This window comes from Taeniopygia guttata, chromosome 1 (assembly GCF_048771995.1).
Source record: "Taeniopygia guttata chromosome 1, bTaeGut7.mat, whole genome shotgun sequence".
NCBI lineage: Eukaryota > Metazoa > Chordata > Aves > Passeriformes > Estrildidae > Taeniopygia > Taeniopygia guttata.
In genome coordinates, this window is record NC_133024.1 from 43,390,853 (window position 1) to 43,413,426 (window position 22,574).

General features: G+C 42.1%; 1 protein-coding gene across 20 annotated transcripts in view; it reads left to right on the forward strand.

Annotated features, from left to right (window-relative positions):
• C1H11orf87 (chromosome 1 C11orf87 homolog) overlaps positions 1–22,574 on the forward strand; it is a 198,169-nt gene that overhangs the window by 15,421 nt on the left and 160,174 nt on the right. The window contains exons 1-2 of one of the 20 annotated variants that reach the window (XM_072927713.1): positions 6,204–6,337; positions 7,148–13,022. The exons of 17 other annotated variants lie outside the window; for them this stretch is intronic. In XM_072927713.1, coding sequence (XP_072783814.1) covers positions 7,296–7,772 — 477 coding nt within the window. In that variant the 5' untranslated portion in view covers positions 6,204–6,337; positions 7,148–7,295 and the 3' untranslated portion in view covers positions 7,773–13,022. Of the gene's footprint in view, positions 1–6,203; positions 6,338–6,627; positions 6,786–7,147; positions 13,023–22,574 lie in introns of those variants that run through there. 2 more of the 20 variants (XM_072927706.1, XM_030270480.4) reach the window with 2 other exon arrangements.

Consider the following 22,574-nt stretch of genomic DNA (forward strand, 5'->3'; position numbering starts at 1 on the left):
GAGAGAGTTTTATGTTCTCTCAGAGCACCTCTTGATTAAAATCAGATCATTCAGTTGCTTTCCCAATGTGTTTTCAGTCTAATTTCAGACTTGACATGGCAAGAGTATAATAAAACTTAGCAGAAAGATACAGAGAGAAAACTGAAGAGCCCAGTAATAAAAGATTACATGGTTCTCCAGTAGAGTCTAATAAACAAAGTGGTGAAGCAAGTTTAAAATGAAATCACAGTAAACAACTGCTTTCTTGCTGATTACCACTGGTAAAATAAGCACTTCTGAAACAATGCTATTTCTGTACAAAAGGATTATTCGCAAGCACATCGTGCATGAGAGCAGGAAAATGCCAGGAACAATGGAGGGAAAACCGTGAGCTCATCTGCCTGTCAGAGCCTTTTCTGTTTTAAAAGGTGATCATGCAGTTCATAGGATGGAGGGCTTTAGCCAAGGGAGAGGCCATTGGCTCTGCAGCTTGGGCAGCTCCTTTTACCACATGGGTTTTTGGGAAGGAGGGAAAGAAGCACCTGTGAGGGGCTGCTGCTGCAAGGTGCTTGATCCAATCCAACAGGCAATTAATGACATACTTAACTTTACCTTTCCTGAGTAAAATTTATATCCTGGGTTGGATTTGACTACAGGGCACAGCACCTCATAGAATAGGACCTTCACATTTCTGGTCCTAGTTTAGAAGGTATGTGCATAAAGCAATTTTGTGCTTATGAACTTTTGGGATGATAATCTAACTAAAAATTAATATTCTCACTCCCCACTCAAACTTACAGCCTCAGAAGAAAAAAGCTGAAGTGCTACAAAGCTAGTAAAAATTAGTTTTATTTTAAAATACAATTTCTAAATTTAATTCAAAATTCTGTAAGAAAAGTGGTTAAAATCCTGGCTACAAGCAGGGTGACAGACAAATTGAAAGAACAAGACTGTCCACAAAGACTTTCAGCTATGCAACAATACAAGAGAAATGCATTTCCAGCAGCTGGTATCAGGATTTCTTTTACTATTGCAATAGTGGAAAAGTGGGGAGAAAACCAAAGTCCGTTGGATGTTCAGGGCCCAGGAAATAACAGCAGAGCAGAATAATAATGAGTGCTGCTAACTTCCTTCATCATACAGTAGTTGATTAAAAAAAAAAACCCAACATATATAAAAGGCCCTGGGCAAAATTTGAGCTATGCCTGTTGCTGACGAACAGCACAGTGAGCTGGAGTTGACTGAGCATGGATTTTTTCTAGTAGAGCTAGAGGTAAATGGCTTTGTCATCCATTACACTTTCCCAGCTTTCTTAGATTTCCCCCCTGGAACAAAGCCAGGACATTATGGGGAGTGGAAGGTTTGATATGTGCATGGAATGAACAAGAAAATCTCCTGTCTCAGGCTGCCGAGAGCTGAAAGACTCAAATTCAAGTCCCTTCACTTCCAGCCTTCTGTCTGCAGACAGCAGCTGCCAGGCTGTTATCCTAAGTGTCCCTTTCGTAGTGTTGCTGTTCTACACTCTGTAAATATCCAGATATATCTGTGAGCATATGTGAGGACTACTCTGCCTTTGGCCCATGGGATGACCTATGGAAAGTAAGGTTGTTTCTTTCTCTCTCGGAGGTTCCCCCTTGCCACCCCACTCGTGGGATGGCAGAGTGCCCTGGCTCACTCAGAAGTGATGCAGGTTTGAGGCTGCACGAGCCCACTGTCCTCCAGGGCTGGCTCTGACCCAGTCAAAGGGCTTGACTGAACAAGTGCTTTATTCCATATCAAAAGCTAGAGTGCCTGTTGTGTGGAATTGGCTCTGAAATGCATTCAAACTGTGTTAGGAAGCATGTGAGGGTCTGTTAACATGTGATCAGATTTAAATTGTGGATGCTTATGCTTAAACCTCACTCCAATCTAACTAAGCAGTAAAAATTTCTTTTTTCTCTCTCTAACCCACTGCTACAGTTAGTTGATCTTTCACCAGCCACTAGCCATATTCTCCATCTAAAAATATAATCAAAGTCTGCTCCTCCAAATTCCCTGAAAACTCTGTAAACTATAAAGAAAAGAAAAATACTAAATGTGGAAGGTCATTACTCTGACCCTGCTGTTCTAAAATGTATTGGCTATGAAATAAAGTTTAGTGAATTTTTAGTGCATAGTTACAGTTAAAATACTGTCCTTCTTTCCTCCATTTGCAATAATTTTACTCAGATTCACTTTGCACTAGTAGATGTACACATGTGCAGCTTTAGAATTCTGATGTTATAATTAGATCTGTGTATTTGGTCAGGCAAGCTCAAGGTTGTCTACTTATTTCTTCATAATGTTCTACTCCTAGTACCATTTAACACCCTGTTGAGCAAAAGCCTAGTAACCTTCCTCAGTCAGCATCACATGCATCCTTTTTTTCCCCTTTTTTAAAATTCTCACCATCACATGTGGGAGGTTTCTTCTTTACCAGAACAAGACAAGAATATTTTTCAAAAGTAAGAATAGAAAACGAATATGTAAAATTTTCCTTAAACTTCATAAAGAATCATCTCCTGACACGGATATAATTGTGAGTCCATATCAACCAGACTACCTTCTTCTAAAAGATGTGGGGAAAGAAAGAAAGAAAGAAAGAAAGAAAGAAAGAAAGAAAGAAAGAAAGAAAGAAAGAAAGAAAGAAAGAAAGAAAGAAAGAAAGAAAGAAAGAAAGAAAGAAAGAAAGAAAGAAAGAAAGAAAGAAAGAAAGAAAGAAAGAAAGAAAGAAAGAAAGAAAGAAAGAAAGAAAGAAAGAAAGAAAGAAAGAAAGAAAGAAAGAAAGAAAGAAAGAAGAAGGAAGAAGGAAAGGATAATATCTATTTCTGAGCTAGGTAGCCTGGGAAGCAGAATTGTCAGCCATAGTAAAGCTATTCCAGCTCAGAATCTCTGAAAGACATTTTCAGTATCTTTGCAGGATCTTAACTGACCTACCAGTGCATATGAAACAAAAATTTATTTTATTTTGGTTGTAAAATCCATTCTATCTACAGCACTAGGTTTTCAAACCATGTTTACATCACTAGGTTTCACCTACTGTAGGGGGAGTATGTAAAGTCCTGGAAGACTTCTACACAGATGGCCTTAATCCATGGGGAGATAGCAGATTATTACCAGGGTTATTGGCATTCATGGAGTGCTTGGTCTGGCTGGCAAATGATGACATCAATCTTGGTGAAAAAGGGATCATGCATATTCTATATGCAATCAAGTGCTAAATTTAAACACTGGTAGGACAATAAATTGTTTTGCAAGAAGGATCATTAGTAGCCAAGGGCCTGAACCACCAAACCTTTACTTACATGAACAGCCTTTGCTCACAGAGGTTATCTCATTAGACAACTGCTTTAGTGAAAAAAGGGCCTTGTAATACAGGGATTAGTATCTGAGAAATTAGTATCTGAAAGAACAACTTTTCTAATTACAGATGAAAAAAAAAGTTCATGTATGAAAGTCCATTTGTGGGTTTTAGAAGTATGAATGCTGTCCGCTTCTTAACAATGGGAATCAAGAGAAAAGTGGGAGTTGTCAAGGTACTAACGAGTACAAATCTTGTTGTAATATTCAAAATCTGTCCCATTAATATAATGTCCTCTATCACACAGTGGCCAATCCTGTTTGAGCAAGAAGCCTAATCCCCATAAATATCATACTGTTTGTATGGTATGCTTGAATTCACTATAACTAATGACCAAAATATTCTTGAAAGAGGGCACTCTTGAATATACTGTGTCCTTTATTTTTATGCCAGACAAAGTAAGGGTTTTTCATGACTGCATCATCTGTGTTTTTTAATTTATATATTCAAATATAATTATAATAGTTAATCAGAGCAAAGGAATAATGCACAACAGCAACACAGATTTTTTTCCTCCTGATTTCAGAAACTTTCTGTATTCTGCTCATGGGTATTTGATCCATTTGATTGGCTCACAGTCAGTGTGAACCAGAGTACCAAAGTATGTGTAAAATCATGGCAGAGTTATTTCCCTTCTCTTCTGAATCTCTTGTTAAACATTGTAAAATTAGTTGCCATAAAGAGCAAGAACAATCTCTGCTTTTCATTCATTTTTGCTAAAGCAGAAATATTGCAAAATTGTACATGAACACACAGAGAAGGGGCTGTGTCAGTAGGGAAGGAGTTAAATATTTGCTTGAGGTCTATATTACTGCCCATTCCCTGAACCCAATATTTACTCTCTATGGTTTAGGAAAAACCTTGGGATAATTATTGTACTAATACACAAAACACATTTTCACTATTTTCTAATCCTAAAATCAAGGTATAATGTGAATAATTGAAGGCAATTGACAACAAATACAATTAATGCACAAAGGATTTTAAATTTATTTAAGGTAATTTAACTTGCAGTAGCTTTGTGTTGCCTCTCCCAACACATAAAACTTGAAGACATAGTCATATATTCTAGTGCAATAAATAAGTAGTCCTAACTATTCACTTTTGCAATAAACACATCTCAAGTGGATAAATTCTTTGGTTTTGGACTTTATCCAATCCCCAGTTTGGTTATTTTTGCCATAAACAGGGCTAACATTCTAAGGTATCTTCATACCTTTATTATATCTCCTAATACTGTTTTCTGTGCAAAAGGCCATTCTTATGGTGTTGCTTGGATTTTTTAAAATGAATTCTTTCTAATCATCTAGCAACTTCTAAACAGCAGCCTCAGATCAACTGCTACACCTTCACAAATTTGCACATGCTTTTGGGATTAAATGCTATCCTTTTCCCTAAACTTTCAGTTTAGGCTGAAAGGATTCAGTGGAGCCTGGTCAGGGAGCACAGCACTACTGGTTTGTACCTTGATTGCTTCTGTGTGGGATCAGAAGTGTTCTCCAGTGGCACAGGCCATGATGAGTGGCTGGCCCCCATGCCCCTCACCCCATTTTGCAGCCCCTCTATTCAGCTGCAGCTTTGCAAAGAATAGTGGGATGAAAGAGGGAATGGCCTGAGGATTGATGTGCTGTTTCAGTCTGTGGTGGTTGTTTTCTCCTCTAAGGCAGTGAGTACAGAGCACTGATTAATGCAGACCTCAGATGTGCACACTGGAGGAAGGCAAGGAGGAAGGAAAAAAATGCCGGCAGAATGCCACTGAGGCTATGGATGTGTATGTGTGTGAGAGGGGTTGGACATGTGTGCAAGGAATGCTGGGCTGAGAATCATAGAATCATATAATGATTTGGGTTGTAACAGATTTTTAACACTTACCAAGTCCAGCCCCACTGCATGGGGAGGCATGTTTTAAGCAGTGACACTGGCTATGCACCTGAGGGAGCTGAGTGAGAGGAGCAGTGGGCAAATGAGTGGGCAAGGGCTTGTCTCTCAGTACTGGACTGAACATCTTCCCTCTCTGTGCAGTACCACTCCATCATCAAGCTGTATTATTCTGAGGAGGGGAAGGAGTAATAGAAACCCCTCTTCCTCTGGTTTTAGAGGAAGCATTAAGTTGGAGTCCCTATGCAAATGATTGGAATTATTCCAACCATCTTCAATGTAGCTCATTCTATGCGGTGTAAATCTTTCGCCAGAACAATGACAGAGCTAATAGTGACAAATTTCACAAGCTGTGGTGCATTTACTTATCAGAGACAAAAGACAGTACAGAAGAAATCTGCCTTGAAGCAGCAAAGTGCTTAAATGCTCAGCTAGCCAGATTCTGTCCACCCCTGTGAAAGGCTCTTGGCTATCAGGGTCAGCAGATCTAACAGATCTTTGTTCTTGAGCGAAGATTTTTCCAACTCGTGTCACAGCTTACCCTGTACAGATTTTCCTCCAGGCTTTTCAGCCACTAGAAAGGATGGATACTTTCTGTTTCTTCTTTCTTTTATAGTCCTGTAACTTAGGCCAGAGCTTTATAGCAGCTCTCCTTCCAGCACATGGGGTTAGTCTAGAGCACATCACACGGAACCAACGGAACCTCCTGGCCATCAGATCTTGCCCCATGTTGCCAGACACTACCACACCAGTTTGTTCCTTTTGGAAATGTGAAGAGTTCCATCCTAATGGTAATTATTTTTTCTGCCCTGTTAGCACTTCTGAAAGAACTTTTCAAATAATAGATTTTCTTATGTTTAGAAATCATCCGATTTTTGGCTTAAGTGCATTAATGGGCAGCTCATACCTGTTTGTTCTTGACTAAAACGCCTGTGATGCACTAAGCATTGCTAAGGCAAGTTTTCACACGTATTCGTACCAGGAGTCTCTGGACTGCCTCGCTCTCACAGATTGACACCAGCCTCCCCGAGCAAGGATGGGTGCGCTGGCTGTGCGGAGGGACGGGGCTTTGGTACCGCGGGCGCCCGGCACCCGGGTGTGGTACGGTGGGAGCGCGGCTGGCGGGTGGGCACAGGGCAGCCGCGGGGTGCGGGCTCGGTGCGGGCGCTCTGGCCACGGCGCGTCTGCGTGGCTGGGGCAGGGGCGAAGCGGCGGGCTGCAGCCGGTGCCTGGGCGGTACGCCCGGTTCTTTGGGGAAGGGGCTGCGGGCCTCTCTCAGCGGAGCGGGGCGGCGAGGGCGGGGGCTGCGCGGCGCCGGGAGCCGCGGGCGGAGGGCGCGGGGCTGCGGCGTTGGGCCGGGGGCGCGGGCGGTGCCGCCGCGGGGCCGTGCGGGGCGGCGGCCGGCGGGCCGGGCCCTGACGTCAGCGGCCGGGGCGGCTGCAGCTGCGGGCGGCGCTCCCCGAAGCGGCGGCGGCTCCGCTCCTGCGCTCACTCCGCGCTGCCGCAGCCCCCAGCGCCCGCGGCGCCCGGGCGCTCCCTCGCCGCGCAGGTAAGGGGGGCTCCGGGGCGGGCAGCGGCTCCGGCGCGGCGGGGCAGGACCCGCTCGGCTCCGACAGCCCGCAGCCGCCGCGCCGCGGGGCTCTGGCGCCCGGCCGCCGCTCCCTCGCTTCTTTTCCCGCGGCAACTAGTTGGGGGAGCGGCAGGGCGGTGCTGCCCGGGGCGCCGAGGAATTGGCGAAGTCGGAGCGGCGGCGGGGCGCCCCGTCCCGGCGCCCCTCCGCCGCCCCCCGGCAAAGAGCCGGGGCCGCTCGGCGCGGGGCGCAGGGCGGAGGCTGCCGCAGCCGGGTTTGGGGCGGGGGAGCTGCGCACGGTGGGTGCCTCGGGGCGCTGATGTGTCCGGCTCCCTTTGCAGGCTGCTCGGGTAGTTCAGAGCGAGCGAGAGGCTGTGCCGGCAGCATCCCGGGCATTTCCAGCAAGCGCCCGCCAGCAGCCCGACACCGACTGAAATTTAGACGTCTTCGGAGAGGGGAGGAAGATCCTCATCTTCCGTAGCCTCCTCAATGAGTGCCAAGCTCTCCAAAGAGTTGAGGCTGTCCCTGCCGCCTTGTCTTCTGAACAGGACATCTGCCACCTTAAATACCAGCAGCACCTGCATCACGCAAGTGGGTCAACTCTTTCAGTCCTTCTCATCCACCCTGGTTTTAATTGTCCTGGTCACCCTCATCTTCTGCCTGATCCTCCTCTCCCTCACCACCTTCCACATCCACAAGAGGAAGATGAAGAAGCGGAAAATGCAAAAGGCTCAGGAGGAGTATGAACGGGACCATTGTGCCCGCAGCAGCAATAGCAGCAGCCAGCACCCTGGGACAGTGGTGCAGGGAGAGGCACCCCAAGGAAGAGACAGCCGACTGGGAAGACCCCCCCAGGACTCGGAGATCCAGCGCTCCTCTCCCTCGGCAGCCCCCAGCTCTCAGCAAGCACAGGCTTGTTTGGACACAGCTGGTGTGGGGCTACTGCAGACGGTGATTTTGTCATGATGGTTTGGGGGAGACCTCGCAAAGGCACTGATTGATGTTTGTAAATATCTGAGTGGTTATTCTAGTCCCTGAAGAAGAAGAAAGCGTTGCTAATTCAAATGAACGAACAAGCTCACGATCCAAGCGCATGACAGATAACATTGCGTTTCTCATTGACTGTGTGAGAAAAGGATGCATCTTTTTACTGGAGAAGGAGCTGCACGCAGCTACTCAATATCAAGTCATCCACCTGCACGAGAGGGTCAGGGGTAGGGGGTCCCTTTTCTCTGGATGTTTTTACCCCAAGTGTAGGGATAATTGGGTTTCCCACTGCTCTTGGGATTCCCACTGCGCCCCGTGTCATTGTTACATGATGTGGGTTGGGATGTGAGGGGAGAGGCAGGTCTGTTGGGTGCCTTGGGACTCTTCTGTCATCTCGGAGCAGACTAGTGGTACACTGTGGTCTCTCCTTTTGTGCTGGGATCTATGCCCCTGTCCCACCCCTCTCCTTCCTTTCTAGAAATGGATAATGCTTGGTGTAGAAATGGCCATCCCTAGTTGGACTTAACTGCAAACATCGTCCGACCCCACAGCCCTGTGCCCCCAGCTGCAGCACGGAGTGACCAACTCACTACCTGGAGGATGAAATCAGCTGTCTGCATAGAGTGGTGCCTGAACTTTCCTCTCCCATCAGCTCCCTTCATCTTGAAAAGCACCCCCTTCCCCATGCCATGAACCCTGAAACCCAAACCCAGTACTGTTCTATGTGGAAGGGAGGGGTAATGTGCAGAACCTGCCTGTGCCCTCCCAGGGGAGGTTGTCTTTGTACCTCCTGTTGGTTCTGAAACAATCCATTCTGCACTAGGCACCCTGCACTGAATGCCTGCGTTTACAGCATTGTCTCCGAGCAAGGAATCCTGCAGCAGTACAGATCTTGCTTCTACTTTTTTAGGCTGATGTGTATTTTCAACCCTCCTAGTATTGTAGACAATTAGGGACAGACAACACTTAATTTTATCGTATGTCCTCTCTTGGGAAACAATGCAGTTGAAAACGTCCAGTCCCAAACCTTGGCAGATATTTATTTTCGAAGTGGCTGCTTAGAAGTGCTGTAGTTTATCCCTAGCAAGCACAGAGAGTTTTGTTGTCTCTGGATGGTGGGTATGAGTGGCTGCTGGTACTGTGTGCGTTGGAGGATGCAGTGTGGTTTACAGAAAATGTGTCTTTGCTTAGTGATCAAATCAATGACCATTACTTGAAGGTGCCTTAAGAGCATGCCATATCCAAACTTTGAAACATATAGTATGATATCGTAGCAGAGGCAGCCCTCTACTGTGCATACTAACATCTAAAAATTGCAGCAAAGAAAAAGTGATCCTGAGGGACTTATTTGGGTTTTTTTCTTTCTGTTCCATAATTTAAAGTGATTTGAGGATATAGTAATAGCCCACAGTTTTTAATATTCTGTATCCTTTGTATTTCTTCTCTGACATCCTCTGTCTGCCAGGGTGGCTGATTGAAAAAATCCCAGACATGTAGACCAGGAGGTCTGGAGCTGTACTATGTGGGTGAATGTCATTAACCAGTTTTAATCTGGGAAAGAGAGTGGCAGAAGTCCTCTATACTCCTATAATACCCCCAAAATGCAGAGATTTCAGGGCAGTATTTCTGTTACCAGTTTGCTCGCTTCCTGATCTTTCCTGGTGTGATGGGAAAGATAGCTGTTAAGTTTGGATGCGTCCCTCCATCGCTTTAGGGAAGAGCCGTACCAGGGAGCCCAAGGAGCCGCTCCACCTGCTGAGGTTAGTGTGGAGAGCTGCCGTGCGTGCGACCGAGCCAGGGATGTTTGCGGGAGCCACGGCTGGCTCTTGCTTATAATGGGTACTTTGTTGTTGCTGGGCAAGGAAATTGTCTTTGTTTTGTTTCCCCCTAATAAAGGATGCATGAACTTTTGTGTTTAACCTCCTTATGCAACTGCGGCACAGTATTGCACCACAGGGAATAGATTTAGGACAATGAGGAGTGTTCAGTAAGCACTAATGGAGCTTCCTGACCGTTGATCTCCACTAAATAGAGAGGTATTACTTTCCCCTTTATTTTGTGCCTTTAAACCACCCCCCACCCCATCCTAAACCAACAGTGTATAATTTCGAGTTTTATAAAAGCAATAAGATGTTCCAAGTCACTCCTGTGCATTTCTGGTTGATGATTCCACTTCTTTAGTGTCTGAAGTCAGATACTCTTCCTTCTGCCTTATGCACTCAAGGCATGCAATAATTCCCCAGAAGTGTACTGCTTGTCACATCTCATTGCAGTTATAAAATTGCCCTATTTTTGAAGAAAAAAAAAGAAGGATGGAGAGATAGATATATATATCTTTATATATATTAAGGATATACAGGTATATGTATTATTTATATAATCTCATACCACTGAAAGTAGTTGCAAAAGTGTGATTAGAGTTAAAATATCATCATGTAAAACTCTATTCTTTGTTAATTAGCTTTGATTTAATATTTTAATATCTCTGTATTTATGTAAATCTGTGTAAATTATATGGTCTATTAGTAAAATTTATACTGACTTTAATTTTTGCAGAACTGTGAGCTTCTTGTGGTGTCATCTAAGGTTTTTTATTTCTAAAGTTAAATTAGACAAGATATGAGAAGTTGTAAATTCCTATTATCACACAGAATTACTGCAATAAGATTCATGCATATTCCCAGTACACAGCCCTATCTTGAGGTATTGCAAGCTTATGAGGTTTAATTGAATGGTCTCAGGAGATCTAGCTGATACAAGCAGGACACATAGGTTTTCATTTTCATGAAACAATAAGCAATCTAGGGAATAGATGTGGATTTTTAAAACAGAGTTTATGCTTGGAGGTTCTGTCAAATCAATTGCTTCAAAACCCTACAGCTACAGCTAAACTTCTGCACTTAGCATTCAGTATTAATAAGGCTGATGCTTCTTTCCCCTCCTACTTAAACTAGAAAAGAGTAGGAAATTGTTCATATTTCTAAAGCATACATTTTCAGCTAAATGTGAAACTGCCCAAAGGGTTTTGAATATACATATTTTATGCAAGTGTAATATCTACGTATCTGTAACCATATATTTAAATATTTTTGTGTAACCTTTTCTACAATATTTGATAGAGATGCTGGGTAAATGCTTGTACCTTTCTTGAACACGAGGAAGGATTTTTACCCTCTCGATGGATGCGGACATTCTTTTTCCTGTGAATTTGCACTGGTTTTGACGAGTGACAATGACGACTGGACAGCTGAGTGCTGACTGATGGAGGCACAGACTGTTTTTGCTCTGTTAGGGGGCAAATCCTCCGGCTGGATTTTCCTGGTTCTGAATTGGAGCTGGTTGGCCACTAGCATCCCACATGTGTGAGAATAAGAAGTGCTGTGGGGCTCAATAGTTCCTGTCCGGTTCAGCCATTCCGTGGAAGAAGCAGGACAGCAGTGACTCCCTTTGTAGAGCCTGGTGAGAACAGAGCTGATGGGTGATGTGATGGCTGTGCTGGGACTGTATTGGAGCATCAGTGATGCCTCGTGCTGCACTCCTGACCTCAGAGCCTGCTGCTGCCCTGGGGATTCATCCAGCTCCCGTTGGCATCAACAGGAGTGGCTTGCACTGACTGGAAGGACTGGGATCCCATGTGTAGCCCACACGGAGGGTGACAGCTCCACATCACCACTGCTGGCCCTGCTCTGTACCTGTCCTAGCAGTCTTCACAGGGATGGAAACCACTGCCTCCCGCGAGGGCCAGGTGCTTCAGCCTGGTGGCACTGGGGAACCTGCACTGCTCGTGTTAGCTCTGCTTCTATGGATTGAGGCACTTAGGTTCCTACGTGGATCACGGGCAGGGAATGTCATTTCATTAAAATATTTCATTCCAGCATTTTTTTCTTTGGGGGTTTGTCTACTGCAAGTGTAGCTTCAGATAAAATTTGCCGGGCTCTCCGTGCAGACATGTTTTAACTTTTGATACATCTCTCTCAGATGTATATCTGTAAGTTTATAGATATATATCTCAAAGGAAATGCTGGACAAAAAGCAAAGAACAGAGACTTCACATTACTGACAAAACTGTCCTATGATGAAAAAAAACCCTTTTTTTTTAAAATTTAAAATTAATTTTAGTGGCTGCATCTTTAATGTAAATAGCAAGTTACTCTGTGATTAATGTTTTCCGTAGCATTTCTGAGTAATTGCTATCTTGTTTCTGGAAAGCAGTGTCCAGTGTTATGAAGCAACTGTGCTTTTTTTCTTCTGTTGTTATGAATAGGAGTGCAACTTTAATGTATGGAGGAAAAAAGAACAGGATTTGACTCTTTATATAGGACTGAATTATTTTAAATCGAGTTATAGAATTTGGTTGCTTTTTTTCCTTTCTTGTGGTTATTATCTCTGCACGTTCATATTTTTCTATTGAAACCCTACATTTTAATAAGTATGCAAGATATGAAGGGAAACATGACAAATTATGTAGGAAATATTCTTTTTCCTCTTTTTGTAAATAGCAAAATTTATAATGACTTAGATACTGTTTCATTACATTTCTCATCTCTGTAGAATTTGGCATGACACATATACAAAGCTTTAATAGCACTTTCATTTATGTTAAAAGTTAGAACTACTTTTATCCAGGATTGACTTATTCATCTCTTTCAGGTATCTAACATTTTTTCCCCTAAGCCAAGTTTTACATCTGATTGCAAAGGAAATTTCTAGTAGAACAGAACCTCCTTCTATTTTTAGTCTTTTACATGTACGTCCCTGGTCTGAATCCAGCCAAACTTATTAGTGTAGAAAATGTGTTATGATCTTGCAAGAAGTGGATGGTGTATGAGCCTTGAGGAGAGAGGTGACTGGCAAGCAAACAGGTGAAATGCCTGGCAATGGAAATAGTTGAGTTTCCTGTGTGGAGTTGTGGAAGGGAAGCCTCCCCTTCTACTGGATGAACCTGGGTGAAGGTGACCCGTTCCAGCCACAGCAGAGACAACAAGTATCCATGTCCTTGCTGATCCTGTTGCTCTAAAACGACATTTTCTATATGACACTAGATCTTATTTCTGTAAATTATGTGTAATGTATTTCTTATTCAAGTCAAAGAGGTTTTCATTGCTTCGTCAGTACTGTATGTTCTCTGTGGATAATTAGAAGAATTAATTTTCCAACCCTTTTAACCTAATACCTCCACAAGCATCAATTTTGTATGAGTTAGGAACTAAATAAATATTTGGATCAGAACCCTGTCAGTAAAGATTGCCTTTATTTATATAATCTGGTGTTACAGTTGGCTTTTCTTTGTTGTTTCCTTCCTTGAAATGGAGCAATAGAATCTGTTCATTATCTTACTTTTCTAAGAGGACAACGACTTTAAAGCAAATACTGCAAAATACAGACATACAAACAGGAAAAATGTTGGCATTGTATAACAGAATGAAATCATGTAGACTTTTTTTTTTTTTTTTGTTATTCACAGTCATTCTTTGACCTCTGTTTTTCATACCACCTCCAATCAAGGAAAGTTTTAACTTAAAATCTTAGAAAGAACTCACATAAAACACATGCTTTGCTTTTATGGTTTTAACTTTCCTTACTACACAGTCAGTAACCAAGTACAGGTTAAAACTTTTCAAACAGTATCCCAGGGGATTATGAGTGCTGTAAACAAGGGGCCAGTGTAGTAGGTTCTAAGGTGAAAATATTAGCTTTATAATACAGTAAAAGCAGGAAGGGCTGTGGGGTGATTTTGGGATTATAAAGGAGTGCCTTAATTTTGTTCCTGGCTCTGCCACTCACATTGCGAGGCTCTTGGCTTCCAGGCTCTTTATATAATAATGTAACTAATCTATTAAACAGAGTTGGAGCCTGCAAATATACAGCCCTGAAATGAATAAATTGAGCATCATCTACATAAAAAAATACTCAGAGCATAATACAAATTAGAAGAGTCTTTATGCTGTAATCACCTGGCTTGGAATGTTCAAGTGCTTACACTTGGCAGCAAGATCCAAGTGGCACACTGTGCAGCTGGGAGATGGATGGCTGGGCAAGATGCTTGAACAGTCACACCGAGAGGCTCAATTTAATTTTTAATTTGAAGTGGAATACATATTATGGAGGTGAGCCAAGAAAACGAATGTTTATTTTACCATTTCATCACACGTCGCACTTCTTTTCTCAGTGCAGAAAACAGCCTTGTATGGTTTTAAACAGAGTGCTGACTAAGGTAATAGGAATATAGGAAAAGATAATTCTTGGGAGTAAACCCATGACTAATGAAATTCATGGCAAAACCTCCTTGAATACAGTGGGGGCTTGACTATGGCCAAGTAAATACCAGATCTTAGTCTCTGCTAGCTGTCTATCCCTTGCCAATGTCTCTTGACTTCTCAGTATTTCCATGTCGCATGGATTTCTCCTGTCTTTTCACTCGCCATCCATACAATGCAAGATCACATGGAATTACCTACATGTGACATGCTTTTGCTCACTTTTCTTTTGCTTTTGTTGCATCCTGACTTTCCACTAGAGATAGGTCTGTCTGCCCTTTCCACTAGGGATAGGCTCTGTCTCTTCCTCCTAATGGGTAATCTCAGCCCATGTCTGACATTAGGAAATTCCTCATTGTAAGTCATCAGTTGGTTTGATTTCTGCAAATATTCTGTAGGACTTTGCTGTCATCTTGGTCCAACTTGTCACACATTTACCCACAGCCCAACCACTCTGTAGCAAGACACAAGTTTTTGAGAGAGGGCTAAACTTTAAAATAGCCTGAGAAATATCAGCACGATTCCCAGCATAGTTTACTGGCATTGGAACAGCATCACATTTCCTGATTAAGCTGCCAACCCAAGAAAACAGGCTGGAACTGCTGAGAAATCATCATTCTTTCATATCTATAATTTCTGTCTTTCTATCATTTACAGGAACACCACTGTAAGGAAAAGCATCAGTAACTATAGAAAGGAGACAAAATAAGGGAGAGGATATGATTATGAGTATTAATATACAAATATATGTAAAACCCGTGGAACAGACAAGATCAACTGAATGTCTAGTAATGGCTAGCCAGTCAGTCCACATTTTCTTTTTTTTAAATCAGATTATCACAATCCATCCTATTACATGTGGTCTTGAATGCTTTTAGACACATCCTTTTACTTTGCTGCTGTCAGTGAGCCTGTACTTGTTTATGAACTCCAGTTAAACTCTTTAAAGTCTATTTGTTTTCATTATAGAAATAGAGTTTCTATTAAATCATCCTTTGAACATGCCTCAGCTGTAGCATAGGGGAGTCTTCACTTCCACAGTTCCAGCATACTTTTTAGAGCTTGTTCAATCTGGTAAACATGATGTATAAAGGAGGACAACAGTCCAGATAATCACAGGGGGTCACTGCAAAAATCTGTAAACCATGATTGCATCCAAACTGAAAGCAAGATATCTATTAAATCCTGAGATGGCCACGACATTTTACCTGTCTACAATGAAGCAAGTTTAAAACATCTCTGCTCACTGCTTGAGTTATTTTGGATTTATGTACTACTGCTGGAACTGAGCTGACTATGAGCCATTACCTATCTGACAGAGCTTCTCCGAGGTCAATTCTCTCCGAGATAAAGGGATGGGGATGAACCTAGTGTAGGAGTGGAAAAGGTGGGTGATGTGTGACAGATGGATGTTAGTAGGACTGTTTGCACAGCACTGTAGCCATACTCCAGGTCTAAGGGCAGATTCCTCAGCCCCCTATACTGTGAGAAAATATAACAGCAAGTGAGAAAACATAACAGCATTACACAACTCTTGGTATCAGATCTGTACATAATGCCTTTTATAAGTGAAAACTTTTTACAGCTTCTTGAGATTGATATGCTCCAATTAGACCTCTTTTGTTTATTTTCAAAAAATTTCTTTGAATGCTCTGGAAGACAGAAACTCAAAATATGTCAAAATAAAGTAAGCAACAGGATGCTGTAATCCACGTGAGAAAGGTGTGCTGCTGAAAGACACCAGACTGACAAATCTTTATGTGTTCATAGCCTAGGGACTTCACCACCAGAGAACCGTGTTTCTTCTCTGCTGATATGCACCAGTTGTTGCAGTGGGGGACCAGGAGGAGGAATTCAGATTTCCTCAGGCTGATGGAGCTGGTGAACTTGCAATGGTATGAACTGTAAACAGGAAAATGAAGAGAAAACACTCATCTCCCATCATGGAAGGCATGGGGAAAAAACAGGTTTCAGAAACAAAGATTTAGCTGGGTTAGAACTGGTGATTTGTAAAGAAATATCTCCAGGATTTACTTCATGGTATCTTGGCATGTCACGGTAACATCTCAGCACGAGGAGGTTTCCATTTGCCTCCTTGTCTCCTGCTCTCTTCTACCACTCTTCCAGACCACTTTACCTTCACTAACTTATTTTAATCTGAAGCAAGTTTTGGTATAGCTGCATGAATGTGTGGCAAATGCGCTAGTGAATCACAAGGCAGCAACAACCCCTGGGTGTGCTGTGGAGGAGGCATCCAATGGCACAGGAAAGGGTGTGGGGGCACTAAACCCTTCAGAGCAGTTGTGTGAGGAAGGGCTAATGAGACCCTGTGCTTTGATCCCTGTCATGGACATCTGGGACTAAAATATTGATAGCCTTCTGTGGCTGTGGAGCTCCAGCTGGCTCTTGGGCTCTGGCACACCTCGCTGCCACAATGCCCGCAGCTTTCTTCGTACCCTGTGGTATAGAGCTGCATTGGCTTGCATCCTTCCTCTGCCTTTTGAATGAGATCCTTCATGTTTCCTCAGCTATCCCCTTGCTGCTCAGTATGTCCAGCTCCACAGGGTCTACAGCTCCCACTCCTGACCTGCCTGGCTTGCAGGTGGGATGCACAGAGATGCACAGGTGAGGGCAATTCGGCCAGTGCAAACAAAGCCACAGTTATCCTTGCCTTCCTCTCCTTGATCACCAGCCCAGCCACTCATTTTTCTAAGGAGCCAACAACATTCAGTTCTCTGCTCTTCACTCAAACATAGTTGGTACAGCCAATGGACCCAACAACTGCTGGGCGAGTTCAGCTGACAGGCAGTTGGACAGGGAATATGCCTGCACTATAATGCAGGCATTAGTGAAAGAAGTTATTTTTCACATCTCGTGAATTGTAAGTAAATTTCAAGACTTTTTTGGTGCCTGACTCAGAGTTTTGAAATGTTTGGATTTGGCAATGATGCTCAACAATATCACTGAAGCCCATCTGTGCTGCTTACACGCTCTTTCTTCAGCCCCCCCAGGCATTGTCTGTTTCCTTTGGTTTTCCAGACTGTAATCTTTTAAAGCAATAAATTAAAGGTTTGTTTGATAATTGCGATGTTTGTGTGGAAGTTGTTCAGAAGGTGAATCATAGATTTCTAAGACTAAAATGGGATCTGGAGGCATATAGCTGCAAAATTATCTACAGTCTGTCACAAACAGGATTTTAATCTAGTAATTCATGTCTCCTGCCTGCCTCCTCCACTGCTTCAGGTCCAGTGGCCCAGAAGCATTCATTTTTTAGAATTCATAGCTGATTTCCAGCTTGCAAGTGCTTGGTGAATCCAAATTATGATTTGGTGAGTTTTTTCAGTAATTACAAAAATAGCTGAAAAATACAAGATTTGTCCCTTAAAGGCAATATTTTTATAATATACAGAATGAAGTTAGCATATGCAGTAGTTATTAGGACACTGTAAAAAACAGACATCTGGCAAGGAAGGTGAGCCATCTGTGAAAATACAGTTCCTATGGCAGACAATAACCCAAATGATGCCTCAGTTATAAATTCACAGCACTGGGAGTGAAAACAAAACTGTGTCCTGGGGGAAAACTATGAGGAAGTGTTACATATGCAACCATGTACCTACTCAGAAGGTGTCAGCTGAAATAAATGAGATGTTTGTAGTCACTATGGAATTTGTCCTCACAAAAACTCCCCCACCCTATTTTTACAGACTTGCCCAGATTTACCCTTGCCTCCCTTCACTGTTTCCCCCTTACTCCAATATCTCTTTAACAAAAAAAAAAAAAACCAAAAAAAACCCCCAAAAAAACCCCAAAAAACAAACCAAACCAAACAAAAAAAAAACCACACAAAAAAACACAAAAAAAAAATCTTATGCTTTGCCTCCAAATATTTCTCTGCTCAAATGTCTGCATCAGAGACCTCCTTAGTGAGCTGCACACAAAGACAGAGGGCAAATAGATAGATATAGAGGCATGTGTATGTGTGTTTATAATCCATATACAAATTCTCTCACACAGATTTTGGTCTGATGACTCTTTTTGAAGGCCAACATTTAACTTTCAAGTTAATGAGGTTTTCATAAAAGTTTGGGATTATTTGTTCTTTTCTAACTGCTTCGTTTGCGTTTGTAAAAGAAAGCATCATCAGTTATTGAAATGTGGATATTTATAGGAGTATAATGAAGTGGCACTGAAACAATTGTCTTCCAGCCTAATCTCAGAAGGAATTTTCATTTTGATTTGCCCTAAGAGAAAGAGAATAATGTTCATGCTTATCAATGGGTGTCTTCTAGGGTATGCAGATAGTAACAAGGCAAAGGACTGAAGCAAGTTGGCATATTTTTTCAGATGATAAATAATTCACAAAACAGCCACAGGATAGTGCAGAGAATATGCCTTCTAGTAAGAACCTAAAAAACTCAATCTGTTCTGTTTAATCAAGAAAAAACTGAAAGGTGATTTGTGCACAATCTTACCAGGGAAAGATGTTTTTCATGGGAACTAATTGGTCAAAATTGAATAGAATATCCTGACGTGACAGTGCAGAAGCCGATGCTGTATAATACAGATAGCAGAGCTAATTGAGCTGTGGCAGATTGTTATAATTCCAACTGTTATTCTGAAATGTCAGTACTTATAAAGAAGTTATAAGGTTGATGCAAAGATTTTTGGCTAATAACATTCCTCAGATGGACTTCTACAGGAGATTGGACGAGATGATTTTATCACTTTCCTTTAGGCTTTAATCTATTGATCTGCAAAATTAATTTTCCACCATTAAATATATTTTTTTTGTAAAGGAAAAAAATATTTATTTTGCAGAAATATTGCACAGAAACTGACAATTGAAAGAAAACCATTTCCATACTTTTGTTACAAGGCTAGCATTTCCCAGAGGGTGAGGGTTTCTCTTTCCTTTCTCATAGCATACCTTCACTACTGCATGACACATTTGACTGATAGAAATCTTGCAATACACTTGACAAGAGCTGTTAGCTGCATAATGGTACAGGCTGCCTCAAAAAGTACTTCAGTCTCCTCACCTGCATACTTCATTTTAAGAGATCAACTGAAAGGTCAAAAAGTGTGCAAAGAAGGCAATTTTGGAAAAGGGAATATCAATGGATTAACTCAGGGTTTTAAATTACAATTAATGTTGGTGATAAGCTAAAAATATTGTGAGATTCCCAAACAACTTTTCTATAGATCGAAGACCAAACTTTACAAATTACTGGGTAGAAACAGGGTACTACTGCTTTAAAAAGTCCTCTAGTGGCACTCTCTTTGTGCTCTTGGAATGTCACAGAGCAGCAGGATGTTTATGTGTACAGCCTGAAGTTTAAATGCAATTGTCCCAACAGTTGTATGAGCCCAAGGAATCTTCATTCTTCATTTACATGTCTGTTGTACAGGAAGAAAAAGATTATCACCCAAATGGAGGCAAATGGTCACCTGTTCTAGAAAAGTGACTTGTTAGTATATATAGATTCATGGGAGTGAAATTCAGTGGTCTGAAGAAAGGCATTAATTATTCTTGCCATATCTGCTCCATCAAGTAACCTCATGGATGGATACAGACATTGCTTCCCGAGTGCTGAAGGGTGCAGGTCAGGTTCAAACAGCTAAAGTACTTGCATTTTGGAGGAAAGGAAGAAGTTACTGAAAGAGTCAAAGCCTTTGTGCAGTGGGGGTGTAGTAATAAGTAGAAAGGAAGTTGTGAAATGAACAATAAAAGTAAAAATGGTGGGGAAACTTCTTCCAGGCTTTGTTTCCCTGATGAAATCTGAACCACTGATAGTGTTTTATGGCTATGGGAAGAAATAAGGAGCAGCAAACTCTGGGTACTTAGGAAATGTAAGGCATCATCTTGATTCTTAGCAGCAACTAGGTGTGGGAATTTGGGTCTGCCTTTGGGACCATTGCCTGCTTTAGCCACATAAATCCTTTGTTGTATGAAGCCTAACTAATGCACCAGGGGGCAAGACTCAAAAGTTGCAGTGTCCAGATCTTTTACTGGAAGTAGCTTTATGTGTATTCCCACAGCATTTGATCTAGTGAAAACTGTCTCCACCCCCACCCAATTCTGTAGTACAGCTGATACACTTATTAAAAGAGCAGTTATATCCTTGCATAGCCTCATATCCTATCCCAGATGCCATTGCAAAACAGATATATTTACTCCCCATGGCTTTGTTTTGCTCGGCAGAAAATTTTTTTTTCTATTCATATTGAGATTAAGTTTATGAAGATGTGGTCTTCTATCTGCACAATTTAAACTATCAGCTCCATGGAGTAGTGACTATGTTCACATATACCAGGCACAAAAATGGTGTTGTATAAACAGAGGATAGGCCTCTAATTAATAAAAAACTCTTTTCACTTCTAAGGGTGACTGAAACAAGGGAGAGAGTACTCATAGAATAACTTAGTTTGGAAGGGACCTCTAATCTTAATTTAAAGCCTTCTTCACCAGCTTGGCAAGTCTATGACTGAAGAGGCTCTTCCCTTTCTTCAACAGGTGGACCCCACCAGCCCCCAGGACCAGGTTTCTCAAAGTGAATCCCATGGTCTAAGAAGCCAAGCCCCTGGCTGTTGTAATACCGCCCATTTGCTCTGAGAACTGTCTTCTATGTAATGCAAAGTGAGAAGATCATTCTGAGTGTATGAAATTGTTTGTGGCATTAATTCAGTCCCAGATGTGTTGAATTGTTCTCATATGTGAGGCTGAGAAGCTGAAGCCACTGAAAATGAATATGGTGTGTTGTTAATGCACTTGATTATAAGAGAATGAGAACACTTGTTGAAATACTGTCAGCTGTGTTTAATTTCCAGAGGATTTATTGGGCATGAAGCTTGTGTGTGATGATGTATTGCTGTTAGCCTCATGGAAGAGGTTGTATTGTCTTGGATTTTACTTTTCCAGCAGCAGTGTATTTCCACTACAATATTACCAGTATATATGATATTTTTTGCTCACTAGAAACAGCAAAACACTTGTAAATGTCATCATCCATAGGACAGTGATGTGCTCTTTTAAAGGTTCCTTTAACTGGGTGACCTCAATTTTATCACTGCTCACATATGACACAGCTTACAAGCTGCACGTCTGCTTAAGAGTTGCCAGTAGTGGAAAAACTATTCTGTACTTGGATGTAGAAACACATGATGTGTTGTTCTCCAAGACACAGAGTAATGGTGACACTGGCCTGTAAATCACTAATAAATGTAAAAAAACCTGCACATTTTAGTGTGAACTGAAGGCAGGTAACACATGCACAACTCAGGAGACTTAAGTCTCTGGTCAGTTCACTTTGCTGCAGATTTTAGCTGGAAACCAGCTGCCAGCACATCTGGTACCGTACCAGGAGACTCGTATATGTGGTTGAAGAAAAAGTACAGATATTCTGCTTAAGACCAGTTTGGGCTTCCAGATTTCCCATTTACCTCTGATATTCACTTCCCAACAAATCCTCTGCACCCACTGTTGCCCTGGTCTTGGATCAGCTGTGGAAGTCTAGCACCACTGAGTTCTTAAGCTCTGGTACTGCTCTAATTGACCTCTTGTTTTAGCATTGGTCACCTGGCAGAATGGTGACAGGCATGAGAATGGGTTCTGTAAGAGCTGTTGGGCTGGGTGAGATTTCCCGAGCTAATTAGTTGCAATTAATAAGAGGAGTTCAAAGCTAGGTAAAATCAGTTATTTATCTTAAGCAGGAATCATCAGCGATTTGATGACTTTTTGTGCCTGGGACTCATAAGCATGGGCTTCTCCTCAGATGTTGGAAGAGATTCATCAGCCTTGGACAGTAGAAAAGAATCCTCAGATGTTGGACAGCTGAGTTTAAATTCTCCCTCAGTCTATTGTAATATTAACCCTCCAACCAGAAAAATAACTATCATGTCCAATGCTGTGCTGGGATGTTTTTTTTTCAGCTTTTTTTGACTGATGGTTCCTTATCTTGCGTGGATTAATTTCATATTTTCTGACCCAGAATGGAAATCCAAGCAGAGAATTTTATTGTTCGTATGAATCCTGCTCTCCTTTCAGTGCAATTTCTTCTGAGAGATAATGGGTTATGCTAGATAGGTAGAATGTAGGGGGCTTTATTTACCTGGGCTGAAGTGAAGCATTAAGTGTCCTTTACAAAATGTCTGATGGTAACCATAGGCGGAGATGTTAATTTTTAGTACAGCTCCCCCAAGGCAGGTATGAAGTAAAACATGAGGGACACTATCAGGTTTGTGAGAGGTTGCTGGAGATACTCTACTGATATAGTGGTTCTGGAGACATCTGAGGGATCTGAAACTGAACTGGTGGGCTCTGTGTTTGTGGTGTGTCAATCTCTGTGTCAATCCACGATAGAACTTCTAACGCTTATCTGCACTCTGTAAGAACCACCAGGTTCTGCTTTGATGAATATTGGGCTTTAAAGAAAAATATTTTTGTATCTCTCTAATGCATTTGACATTGATCATAGCTATGGGCAGGATTTATGTCCAAAGGGAATTGATGTCCTGTGGCATT